The 13,163-nt window shown below is 33.0% G+C and overlaps 2 protein-coding genes and 1 non-coding gene across 7 annotated transcripts; all 3 read left to right on the forward strand.

Annotated features, from left to right (window-relative positions):
- Positions 1 to 79: 79 nt before the first annotated feature.
- On the forward strand, positions 80 to 6,006 carry LOC114397464 (TBC domain-containing protein C1952.17c-like). Of its 5 annotated transcripts, none has more exons than XM_028359502.1 (9): positions 80 to 498; positions 560 to 655; positions 720 to 824; positions 902 to 1,066; positions 1,141 to 1,239; positions 1,331 to 1,459; positions 1,719 to 1,898; positions 2,484 to 2,600; positions 5,291 to 5,654. In XM_028359502.1, the coding sequence occupies exons 1-9, from the start codon at positions 277 to 279 to the stop codon at positions 5,393 to 5,395; spliced, it is 1,218 nt and encodes a 405-aa protein (XP_028215303.1). In that variant the 5' UTR covers positions 80 to 276; the 3' UTR covers positions 5,396 to 5,654. The 5 variants fall into 5 exon arrangements, with proteins under 5 accessions (XP_028215303.1, XP_028215305.1, XP_028215302.1 ...); XM_028359504.1 differs by lacking the exon at positions 5,291 to 5,654 and adding an exon at positions 3,203 to 4,018 and having other exon boundaries at positions 85 to 498; XM_028359501.1 differs by lacking the exon at positions 5,291 to 5,654 and adding an exon at positions 5,662 to 6,006 and having other exon boundaries at positions 93 to 498.
- Positions 6,007 to 6,748: 742 nt separating this feature from the next.
- Positions 6,749 to 6,842, forward strand: TRNAY-GUA. The gene is made up of 2 exons: positions 6,749 to 6,785; positions 6,807 to 6,842. It is a non-coding gene; the product is annotated as a tRNA-Tyr (tRNA).
- Positions 6,843 to 9,453: 2,611 nt separating this feature from the next.
- On the forward strand, positions 9,454 to 11,914 carry LOC114395016 (cation/H(+) antiporter 3-like). Its single transcript, XM_028356706.1, has one exon. It carries the CDS (start codon positions 9,454 to 9,456, stop codon positions 11,815 to 11,817), a length of 2,364 nt encoding a protein of 787 aa, XP_028212507.1. The 3' UTR covers positions 11,818 to 11,914.
- The last annotated feature ends 1,249 nt before the right edge of the window (positions 11,915 to 13,163 follow it).

Here is a 13,163-nt window from a genome sequence, read left to right on the forward strand (position 1 = left end):
ATAAACTGTGTCAATCCAATGCAAAATGAAGAAATTGTTATACGAATGGAGTGGCAATGTTTGGGGGAGTTGTGTTGTGGTGGCATTTTCTGGACGGGCCATGTGTATAGAATGTGTGGCCCACTGAAATTAGAGGAGAGGTGTTAATGCAAAATTGCAAGTGCATGTCATTGAATTTGATTGAGTATAGGATTCCAATCTCAATTTCAGCTTCTTCTAGACTAGAATAGAATAGTAGAGTATAAACAATTCTCGAAGGAAACCCTAGAAAGAAGGATGAAGAAAAAGAAGCAGGTGCCGGAGTGGATGAACAGTTCTCTGTGGTCCACCCCCTCCGACCCTCCTGCTTCTGTTTCTGTTAGAGAAGAACCCCCGACAATCCCAACCAATCAGAATGCCTCTCCTCCTCTTTCTTCTTCTTCATCCGTTTCTTCTCCTACTGCTACTGCCGATGACATCTCCCGGCATGCTCAGGCTCAGGTTCAGTTGTTGGCCGAGGTTAGCTTCCTCACTCACTCATTCACTTGTCTTGAATTGCTAAGTTAGTTGTTCGTTTTAGTTGTCTAGGAAGGTGATAGACATGCGCGAGTTGAGGAGAGTCGTCGCTTCTCAAGGAATATCTGATGCTGGTGCTTTGCGCCCCACGCTCTGGAAGGTACCTTTGCAGATTAATTTATCCTTTCCAATTAAACACAAACAATACAATTTCACCTTTGCAGCTTTTGCTTGGATATCTTCCGCCCGATCGTTCCCTTTGGTCCTCTGAATTAGCCAAAAAGAGGTCCCAGTACAAAAATTTCAAAGACGACCTCCTCACGAATCCTGTAACTTTCTTACTTCATACTTACTTACTTTTTGCTTCTCCATCCACACACATCTGAATGTTTCTGTACCTAGTCAGTCAGAAATCACGAGGAGGATGTACAACTCCAACTCTGCTGCTCTTGGTATCGATGATGCAAAATCTCATACTCAGACTAGGCTCTTGCTTTCTAGATCACGTATCACTCATCAGGACCACCCTTTGAGTCTTGTCAAGACCAGCATATGGAATCAGTTCTTCCAGGTACTACTATCTCTATTATGCTATCACCTACTTACAACACACACTTTATGCCTCTCTTTCTTTCTTTGTCTTAGGACACAGAGATCATAGACCAGATTGACCGAGATGTCAATCGTACTCATCCAGATATACACTTCTTCTCTGGTGATTCTCTTTTTGCAAAATCTAATCAGGTTCTTCCTCTATTTATTTTTATTTTCGAATTCATGCCAACTCGGTCCTTTTTCTTGCCATTTTGACTTTCAACTTTTCCGGATTTTGCAGGAGGCTTTAAAGACCATATTAATTGTTTTTGCAAAGTTGAACTCGGGTATAAGATATTTTCAAGGGATGAATGAAGTATTGGCTCCTCTCTTCTATGTGTTCAAAAATGACCCTGACGAGGAAAATGAAGTAAGTACATCCTTGCAAACTCTCTCCCACCCCTCTTTCTCTTTCAGTTTCAAAATGCTTACTGAGGGCCATATGTTGATACAATGGTTCCATCTACATAAAAGAAAATTTAAAAAACAAAATGTGAAACATGGGTATGCTGATAAGGTTTTTGTTTCCAAAAAGTTGCTCAGATAGCAGTGACTAAGTAATGTAGTTTCATTTTGCTCGTGTTATATGATTTTAAATTTTTTCAGCTGTTGCCACATACTAAATGCAGGCCTTTGCTGAAGCAGACACATTCTTTTGTTTTGTTGAGCTGTTGAGTAGGTTCCAAGATAATTTTTGTCAACAACTTGACAATAGTATTGTTGGAATCCGTTCCACTATTACAAGATTGTCCCAGCTTTTAAAAGAACATGATGAAGAACTGTGGCGTCATCTTGAGGTCACCACTAAGGTAACATGCAATTTTAAGTACGTGCTCTATCTAATAATAAAAATCTTTTCAACAATTTGAGAATGGAATAAGGGTTGTGACTTGTGAGGGAGAACTTTTCCTTAGAACAATGGTGATTAACTCATTTTGTTTGGCACATAAAATACAAAGATTGAGGAATAAAGACAATGTCCTCTCACCTCTGCTCTGTTTAATTAAATTTGTTAAAAAAGAATTTCATCATTCGAATATTATATTAGTAAAACTAAATAATAAATGATCTAGAAAGTGTGTTTCTTTTTTCTTTTTTTTGGAAAAGGCAAAATAGGTATGTATTGATATAAAATAATAGGCGCAAGGTATCCAGCATAAGGCAAAATAGAAAGTGTTTCTTACCTGCTTCACTGTTTCAGTGATGTGTTCTTCTCTATGTTACACTTTTTTTCTCCCTGTTTTATGTTCCTCTATTAGTTAAGTGGCACTTTTGGTCTTTACTTAGCAAGTATATCTTGAGTGTCAATTTGCCAGATGATTTGACGCGTTTGACTTGATTATTGAGCAGTTGATCAGAAAAATCTCACATTTCTGGTTCTAATTCCATGTCAGGTTAATCCCCAATTCTATGCATTTAGGTGGATTATTCTCCTATTGACACAGGAATTTAATTTTGCCGACATCCTTCATATTTGGGACGTCATTTTAAGTGATCCAGAGGGTCCACAGGTACAGTTTTGTTCCTATTTATCTTGTACTACCTTAAACTTTTCCCTCAAAAAAAAAAAATTAATGGACTGACATTTAACCTTATGTTCCACCACCACTTAGTAATGCCAATGGTAAGAAATGGTGATGGATTTGAAATTGTGGAGAGTTATTTTTAGGTATTGTTCAGTTGGAGTAAAAGAAAAGAGATTGAAATGTGAGGAATGAAAAGGAAAAAAAAGAGAGATGAAAGTGTACTTGTTAGGTAGAAAGGAAAGAAAGATTTGAATTAAAGTGATTTAATAGGTAATAAAATAATAAAATTAAAATTAAGTATTTTTATAATTTCAATTTTATCCTTGTATTTGTTCTTTTTGCCAGCAAAAAAATATTTTCTATCAAATTTTTATCAAGTTTATCAAATACTAAAATATTTTATTTCTTTTTTTAAGAAAAATTGATGTGTGTCTTTTAAGTTTTAATCTAACAGATCAGTTTGACAGACTTAAAATACTTTTTTTTAAAGCTTAAACCTGACCTTTTTATTTAAATAAGTTTTTAAAAAAATATAAATTTGATCTTTATAATAAACAAGTCCAGGTCACACTAAAAGTTCCTTATAGGCAGCGTGACTCATTTTCATCCCTAATGAGAATGTCCACAACAATCATCCCTAATGAGAATGTCCACAACAAGCTGCAGCAGGACTTAAGTGCTTCCACATGTTGTGTCTTTACACCAAGAAATGCATATCTTCGTGCCTCAAATCCAGCTGAGTTCCTTTTGATTTTGCATGTCCTGTGCATTCATGACAGCAACAGTATACCCATTGTGCTCATCCATTTTATACACTGGACCCTGTGTCCCATGATAGCCATCTTCTAGCCAGCATCATAACACACGCATACTCTCATTAAGTTTTGGTAGCTTATGTCAAATGGCTTTGATAGTCCTTTGCCAGCTATTATGTCCAGTGGAAGGACCTGAGATTCTTGCTGCTGTCCCCTAGATATGGTGTTGGAAAAGGTGTGAATTTGTTCTAATAATTAAAAACTGAAAGTCAAAACTCTTTTTTTGTTTTAAAAACTAAGTTTACAGTGTTTCAAAATTAAGTTAAAAATTAAACTAGTCATTTTATTGAATGTTTGGTTAAATTATTCATTTGATTTTTATAAGTATCTTTATTTTAACTTTTAGTTCCTAAGAAGTGGTTTGGTTGAGGGAGAGAAGTTACTATTCAAGGGTAAATTTTAAAAAAATAGTGAAGGTTCCTCATCCCATTTTTTTTTATTTTAATTCAAATATTTCTTCCTCATTTGATTCGGTGGACTAATAACCTAATGGTACATTCTGAACCATTTGGGTATTGCCGGTTACCTTTGTATTTTTATTTTTTTAACTGAATATATAATTACCATGAAATGCCCTTTTGACCCTAATAGCAGAACATGACATTTCGACTTCACTTCCTGCTGGGCAACAATGACTATCTCTAATCTAAATTAACCTTGCTTGCCATTCAAATAAATCACGACTAATCTAACAAAATTGCCAAGCAAAAATCAACCCCCAACTGTACATTTAGACTCCTACTGCTGCGTGCAGTCCGACAACACCATCTCAACGAATACCCATATTTTAAAATCCAATACCACTAATCCACTATGAAAGCAATAATCAAATTTAACACCCATAATGTCTTCATCGAAATTGAACGGAAAACTGAAAACTAAGACAAACTCAAATCTCGTGCCTGCCGCAGCTTCTTACGAAGACAACAAAAAACACCCAATGGCTAATCCAACTTAAAACACAATCATAATCAAAGGGCAAATCAGTTAATTTCATCAACTGCCTATAAAAAATAAATTCATAAATATTACATTCAACTACTAAAACCTATTGCCAGTTCAAATCACGCACGATGAATAAAATACTATTATATCCAACGGACACTATAAACTCGTTCAAAATACTTAATGGTCCATGGTAGCCTGGGTATACAAGTTAAGTTTGAGTCCCTACACATGTATACAAGTTAAGTTTTGGTCCCTGTTGAGAATACTAGAGAAAAAATTTTATTAGATAAAACTGCCACGTAAACTTTCTTAAGATGATAAACTGCCACAAAAAATTGTATAGCAACTGGAACTTCAACTGTTTTTTTGCATAGGGACAAAAATGAGAAATATAGGGACTAAGTGAATAGTTTCACCAATATGTTTTGCAATTTATATTGGCAAACCAAACTGAATACCTAATAAAAAAACCTATAAGACATCATTAATAATAGTTCTCTCCTTACTATACTTTGTAACGCACGCTCTATTTACTCCCCACTTGTAAGTTTAACCTGCAGTGGTGGATTCAGATTTTTTCTTTAGTGAGAACAAGAAAATAGTTTATAATATTTTCACAGAAAAATATTATAAATTTTTATAAATACATAATTCCATGATAAAAAGAATTCAAAATACTTTTAAGTTCCTATAAATTATAATTGTCTAATATGTATTTTCAAATTCATATTTTGAAAATGTTATATGAGTTTTTCATTGTCAATATTATCCAAAACATTTCTCTAGATATGTAAAACAATTATTCAAGATTCAACTATTCATCTTTCTCTTTTATCTCTTATAACTTTCTACATTCATTTTAAAAAAAAATTGTCTAATGAAGGCAATACCTATTTTTTTTTATGGGAGCAGACAAACATTTACTATTTTGTGGGGGCAATTTCCCCCATGGTGCTGTACATGAATCCGCCCATGCTTGCATTTTATGGGATCCCATTGGAAAGGAAATATGATTAGAACAAAATCAAAGTTACTCCCTTCTGTGTTGTGCTGGAGTGTTAGAGTATATTACAACTAACAAGTCATGTGCTTTCCTTGACTGTAAGCAACAATAAATTCCTTTTGCTTGTCAAATTGTGCATAGAACTGATAATGGTTTATCAGGAGGTTATGGAGCATGGGATTATGTGTTGATTTTCTTTTTCCTCAAAATATCTAGTAATTCTTCCACTCAGTGAAAAAATAGAAAAAGCAGGAAAATTAACTGATGCAATACTGTGTAGGAGACACTTCTCAGAATATGCTGTGCAATGCTAATTCTCGTTCGTAGACGCCTTCTAGCGGGTGATTTCACTTCTAACCTCAAGATGCTGCAAAGTTATCCCTCTACAAACATTAGTCATTTGCTCCAAGTAGCAGATAAGTTACATGTACAGTCAGTCTAAAAATGGTTTTCACCGCGGATTATTTTGCATTGTGTTTTTGTCTCTAACATAGTGTTTAATTTTATAATTGTAAATTACTCTGTAATTGTAAATGTTGGTTCAGATTTCAGAGCAGCAACGGGTATTTTTTATGCCTTGGTTTTGTCATTTTATTTTTTTAATGGTAAGCCCACATTACTATGATCTTGGTGGAATTCGCCTCTATTCACATTTAGTTATTCACCTCCCGTACACCCTCCAAAGAACAATATATTGTTGAAGCTTTAAGACGTACCATTTGCCCTTGTTGGCTGTTGATTTTCAATGTTTTATGGCTGCATCCCACTCGCTCGATTACTTTCTTCTCTCATTTTGCATTCTAAGGCTGTTAGAGCAAAATCAAAGCAATGAAATTGAAAATGTGGCAAATTGAGAGAAAAAGTTTAGTTTCCATGAGGTAGCAAAGTTGGGACCAACATAAATATATAGGTTCTAAACATTGACTTCTAATACGTATTTAAAAGAAGAAAGGAAAATAATTGAAGATGTTCTTTTATTATATTCTTTCGAAATTAAGTTCCATTGGATAACTTCTTCCCAGTATGTACCATTTCGGAAAGTATGTTACTGCGAAACTACGCTTGTCAAAGGCATGCAACAAATTTTGAGCTTCATTAACAGTTCATATTTAGTCTCTATAAAATTGAAATGATAATCACCGTTTTGAAGTTAGGTTTGAATTAACTACGCTTAGCTTCGAGTTAATTATATTTTACAGGGACTAAAAACATTAAAATTTGAAGACCAAAGTTTTGCTCAACGATTCTATTCACCATTCAACTTGCATTTTGGATATAACACGTCATCCATGGTCCTATTCATGGCACACGATGCTTTTCATTATTAATATTTTGTTAATTGAAATCTTGAAATTTTGGCATAAAAGCCAACCTTGGCTCAGTTGGTAGAGCGGAGGACTGTAGTTGGTTTGTTTTCTGCAGACAATCGTTAGGTTGCTGGTTCGAATCCGGCAGGTTGGAATTTATTTTTCTTTTTTAAGGAAATTTCTTTATTTTTCTTTTTTAAGGAAATTTCTTTCTTTTTCCTTTTTAAGGAAATTTCTACACCATATTATCAATGTTAAATACCACATGGTACATTGCATACATATAAATTGTGGGGACATTAATTCATAGTCATCACCTAAGCCGTTAAAGTTTAAAAATTATATATACTTGTACGATTTATGTTTTTAAGATAATATATATTTTTACAATGTTGGTCATATTCTTGTCAGAATCACATTTTTTTAATTGGAAATACATGAGACAATGACTTTTGTTTCTTCTGGAAAATAATCATAGCATTTTATTATAAAGAAATTGTTCAAACACAAGGAATTACATGATTAAAAATATAGATACTAAAAAATAATGGAGTCGTCCTAACTAGCTCACGAGTAATTTTACTGGCTTAATGAGACAATAACTTATATTATGTTTGATTTAGCAGATAAAAATAAAAGAATCTTTTTAATTAAAGTAAAGTATAAAAAATAAAATCTTACATGAGATCCATCGAATTTCTCTCCTATTTCACTCCCCCCTCCCTAAATCAAACACAACATTAGTTCAAAATTAGTCATGAATATTTTTGGTTGTATATTTCTTCATTAAGTCTCTTAATATGTGTTGCTAAATAAGGAGTACATCTAATTTTCGCTTCATTGTGTTGCTGGGTTGGTTGCATAGAGATAGGCCGTGGGTGGCGCTCAGAAGGAAAACAAGTAGGATTGGTGGACATTAAATAGACATAAACTTGATATATATACTCATTCTACTTTACCTAATTACCTTAATGACGATTTAGATAAAGGTTTCAACTCTAAAGGAACATATATTTCACGGGATAATTTTACATTTTTATAATCACATTCCTGAAAATATTATACTCAGGAATGTTATTCACATAGACATGATCGGTATATAGAATTATAGAAAAATTTAAAATTTATTTAATTAAAAAATATAAACAATTAAAAGTAAAAAAGAAAAAAGAGATATAGTTGAATGTGGTGGGAATAAATAACATTAACTTGAAATATCATATACTCTTCCTTCTTCATGAGAATAAAATTAACTTGAAATATGAATATATAACATTACTCAAAATACAACTTATCAGAAAATAATTTATCATAATCTTCTAACAAACATAGGTGTATATGTTTTTAACCTCATATTTTCGGAATAGAAGAACATAAGGTTAAACAAGTGTTCCCTAAATAATCATTGTTCTTTTTTTTAGACTAAATTGTAATTGTGACTCTTATAATTCTTAATCCACTATTTTGGTCACTTTGTTTTTATTTTTGTAATTTTGGTTTCCTATTTTTAAAAAATCACAATTTTGGTTTAATCTTCAACTTTTCATACACTTATTTCTTTTGTTTTTTATATTTTGATTAATTAAATTCTTTTTTCTGATATTTTAAGTGAATATATTAGGTCTAAGATTCAATTGGACTAAAATAAAAGGAAAAAATATATATGCAGAATTGAAGATTGAATTAAAATTGTAGATTAAAAAAAAACTAAAATTGCAAAATTAAAAATAAGGAAATAAAATTTGTGAATAAAAAATTAGAAAAAGATAAAAATTATAATTTAGCTTTCTTTTTATTATGACAAAGGATATTGTTCTTTCAAAGATTCAGTTATTCATATAGTCATGAAAAAGAAAATATAAGGCTTAAATAATTGTAATTTTAGTCACTTGATTGTGATTAATATGCAATTTTAATCTTCCGATATTATTTTTTTTTTCGAATTTAGTCTTAATTTTAATTATTACAATCAAGACATTATTTTTTAAAATTTTTTACAATCAATTCTTTCCATTAGTTTTTTATTTAAAACCCACAAATTTCCATTTTTGGATTTTATATAAATATAAAATAATGGAATGACTTAATTGTAATAATAAAAAACATGAGGGAGTAAATTAGAATAAAAAATGTTGAGTAACTAAAATCATACATAGTCGTAATGGAGAGAAAAAAATTATTCAAGATAAATTACAAACAATAAACTTGTGTTTCTGCCTAATTCAAAAAACTTGTTACTATTTTTTATTTGTTTCTTTGTCCCCCTCTTAATTAAAAAAATGGAAAATGATTAAAAAAATAGTAATTAAAAAAGAATATTATATTTTAAACACGATTGGCGTGACCTTAGTCAAGGAATGGGATAATTTTAATACGTGGAGAGGTATCTAATTGTTTGTTAAAACCAATAAAGGAGACATTTTCCACCCTAATTGTCTAATTATAATAAAATGGTTGAAATTAAGGAGATTAGACAACTGTATGCAGGTGTAAATATAGAATGATATGTTCTCAAGTTGTAAAATGCATGTTCTGTTAAACAGGTATAATGAAATTAGGAACAACCTTGAACATTTACTTATGAGATGGCAAGCTATTGTTTCCTACACTAGGGTCAAACTTTACATAATTAAGTATCAATTACACCGAAGCAAAAAGTAGCTAGCAAGCCCCCCGTGACCAATATAAATGATATGATATGACATCTAGCTCTTTCAAACTCTCTGATTAATTACATGCGATTGAGTAATTAATCATCGATCAAAATGAATTCGAACCCAAATGAAACCATGTTCCTTTCAATTACACCAGTGGATGAGGCGACGCACAGGTACACTGTATGCCTTGCTGCGCCACCCCATATTGTGTCAGATGGGTTATGGGGTAGTGCTGCAGCAAATAGGAAACCAATGAAATCTTTTCTCCCATTGTTTGAGTTACAGGTCCTTTTAATATTTGCCATCACCCAAATCTGTCGTCTCCTCCTCAATCCCTTGGGCCTCCCTATATTTATTTCACAGATGTTGGCTGGCCTCATTCTTCAAGCTTGTTTTGCGTTGGATCCATTTGCCTCATACATGAGGCTCTTGTTTCCGTATGGAACTCACGACACCATTACCACAATATCATCTATTGGTTTTGTTCTCTTCATTTTTATAAACGGTGTACAAATGGATTTTGGTTTGATAACAAGGATGGGTAAGAGGGCATGGACCATTGCCATATCCGGATTGCTAGTACCCATATTTTGTGCCATTTCCATACTAAGCTTATTTCCATTTGGCCACTCTGGAAACTACGATGATTTGGTTGTTGCATTGGTCTCCCACACCGTAATTTCATTTGCGGTCATTTCTTCCTTTCTTAATGAACTTCAAATCCAAAACTCCGAACTTGGGAAATTGGCATTATCTTCAGCATTGATCAGTGACGTATTGTGCACAATCGTTACCTCCACCGGCACTGCTGTTATGGTTACTGAGGATTCTAATGTCAAAGAGGTTACAAGAAACATCTTGTCTTTGATATGCATGGGTATCTTAATCCCATTAGTGTGTCGCCCAGCAATGTTATGGATCATCAAACATACCCCGGAAGGGAGAGCTGTGAAGGATGGTTACGTTTATGTTATCATCGTACTGCTCTTCATTTTAGGTTGGCTTTCCGTTAAAATAAATCAAGAATTCGTGCTTGGAGCTTTCATTTTGGGATTGTCTGTTCCAGAAGGACCTCCACTAGGATCTGCATTGGTTAAGAAGCTTAATTTCTTTGGTACCACCTTCCTTTTGCCAATCTTCGTCTCTATCAGTGTGTTGAAAGCAGATTTTTCCGCCACTCATTCATCCACATCAGTTATGACTATGACTTTCGTCGTCATCTTCACTCATTTGGTTAAAATCATAGCATGCCTTGTACCTTCCCTCTATTGCAACATGCCGTGGCGTGATGCTCTCTCTCTTGCCCTCATTTTGAACACCAAAGGCGTTGTGGAAATTGGCCTCTTCTGCTTCTTATACGACACCAAGGTAATTGATGGGCTAGGATTCGGAGTAATGATTTTGAGCATAATGGTGGTAGCATGCATTGTGCAATGGTCTGTCAAGTTTTTGTATGACCCTTCAAGAAAATTCGCTGGATACCAGAAAAGGAACATGATGAATTTAAAACCGTGGTCTGAGCTGAGGATGCTGGTGTGCATTCATAAACCAAGTCACATATCGTCAATGATAGATGTGCTTGACCTGTGTTGTCCAACAACAGAAAGTCCAATCATTGTGGAAGTATTGCATCTAATAGAGCTAGTTGGACGCGCCCTACCCATTTTTATTCCCCATCGCCTTCGAAGGCAAGCATCAGGATTGCAACACAAGTCATACTCTGATGATGTCATTCTTACTTTTGACATTTATGAGCATGACAACCCACATGCTGTATCTGCATACCCTTGCACAGCAATAGCTCCACCCAACCTCATGCATGAAGATGTTTGCAACCTTGCCTTTGACAAAGTTGCTTCCATCATAATTCTTCCATTTCATCAAAGATGGTCTAGTGATGGGGAAGTTCAATTTGATGACAAGAACATAAGGACACTAAATAATAGGGTCCTAGAAATATCTCCATGCTCGGTTGGAATACTTGTGACTCGTGCCTCTCACCAAATTAGAGGTTCAACCACTCGATTAGCACTAATTTATTTGGGCGGACATGATGATGAAGAGGCATTGTGCATAGCTAGGAGAGCAATTAGGAACCCAGAGGTGAACCTTGTTGTTTACCACCTTGTTTTTAAAGAAGATGATGAGTGGGGACAAGAAGTGGATGATGAGCTAGAAGATGTGAAGCATGCACATGAACATAATATAAGGTATCAACAAATCATAGCAAAAGAAGGGGCCCAGACAGCTGCTTTTCTTAGTGACATAGTGAAAGAGCATGACTTCTTTCTAGTTGGGAGGCGCCATGGGATTGAGTCCCCTCAAACTGATGGACTTACAGACTGGAGCGAATTCCCAGAATTAGGTGTCATTGGTGATTTTCTTGCTTCACCAGATTTGGAGAGTCGTGCATCAATTTTGGTCGTGCAACAACAACTCTCATCAAAGGCACATTCTGGCTGGTTATTTTAGTTCTCTAGTCAAAACAACAACACAAATGCATTTTTCTTTTTTTTGAGAAATTCCATGACATTCTTCAAACTTTAAGAGTTTTGCTATTGTTATTTATAATTTTTCTCACTCTTTCTCTCTCTTAGTATATGTAAACTCATCCAATTATTTAATTTAAGAAATATATCAAAACTCTTTTATTTGTCTTCATAACATATCAATTCTTTCTCTTTCTCTCGCTCTGTTTTTTTTTTTACATTATATTTTTAGGATAGCTAAAAATCCATACACTCTATTCTGGGTTGTGTTTTTTTTCTTCTGAAAATTCATACATTCTCGTACTTTTTTTAATACAAGGTTTTATAAATAGTATTGTCGGTATATATTTGTGTTTTTTTTGTTTATTACATAAATAGTATAATATTTTATGAATATTGATTTTAAAAAATATCAATTAATATTTTTGAGTTTGGATATTTTTTAATTTTTTTAAAACTTAAAAGTGGTGATAAGTTTTAATGGTCCAATTTGATGACCAACTCAATTCAACTAAAGTTAAATTGGGTTGAAAATAAAAAGTACAACTCAACCTAAATAAGTTTAATTTGATTGAATTAAAAAGTAAATAAAACTCAACGCAACTCAAATCACTTACTTCCTAATTTATTCATTTAATCCTACTCATTTATTAATTTTATTTTTATAAATCATTTTCCAAACCTGAAGACATTATAAAACTTAAGAAATAAAAAAAATTATGATTTTTATTTATTTTATTTTTCTAAGTTCTTGTTTTTATTATATTTTAATATTTGAAGAAATGAATTGTAACAAAAGAAGAAAATAATAATGAATTATTGATATTTAAGATAAATAATTTAACTCTAACATCAGAAAATTAAAAGAACTATTTGTAAAAAGGATAAATTTTAAGAATCAATTAGAATGCAATTAAAGTGTCTATTTGTGAAGGGATAAAAGTTAAGAATCAATTAGGACTAAATTAAAATTTAAGGTATCTATTTTTTTTAAAAAAAGTTTTAAGAGATTTATTTTCCTAAAAAGAATATAACTCTAACTCGGTCCAATTTCTCATTTACTTTCATCATGCGCGTGTATATATATGTGTGTGTGTGTGTGTGTGTGTGTGTGTGTGTGTGTGTGTGTGTGTGTGTGTGTGTGTGTGTGTGTGTGTGTGTGTGTGTGTGTGTGTGTGTGTGTGTGTGTGTGTGTGTGTGTGTGTGTGTGTGTGTGTGTGTGTGTGTGTGTGTGTGTAAAAGAATAAAAATAATAAAAATATAACCAAGTCATCGATCCGATGATGACTTTGACATGGATGTGAAGGAGTGCATGCAATACTCCATTAT

This window comes from Glycine soja, chromosome 18 (assembly GCF_004193775.1).
Source record: "Glycine soja cultivar W05 chromosome 18, ASM419377v2, whole genome shotgun sequence".
Classification (NCBI taxonomy): Eukaryota; Viridiplantae; Streptophyta; class Magnoliopsida; order Fabales; family Fabaceae; genus Glycine; species Glycine soja.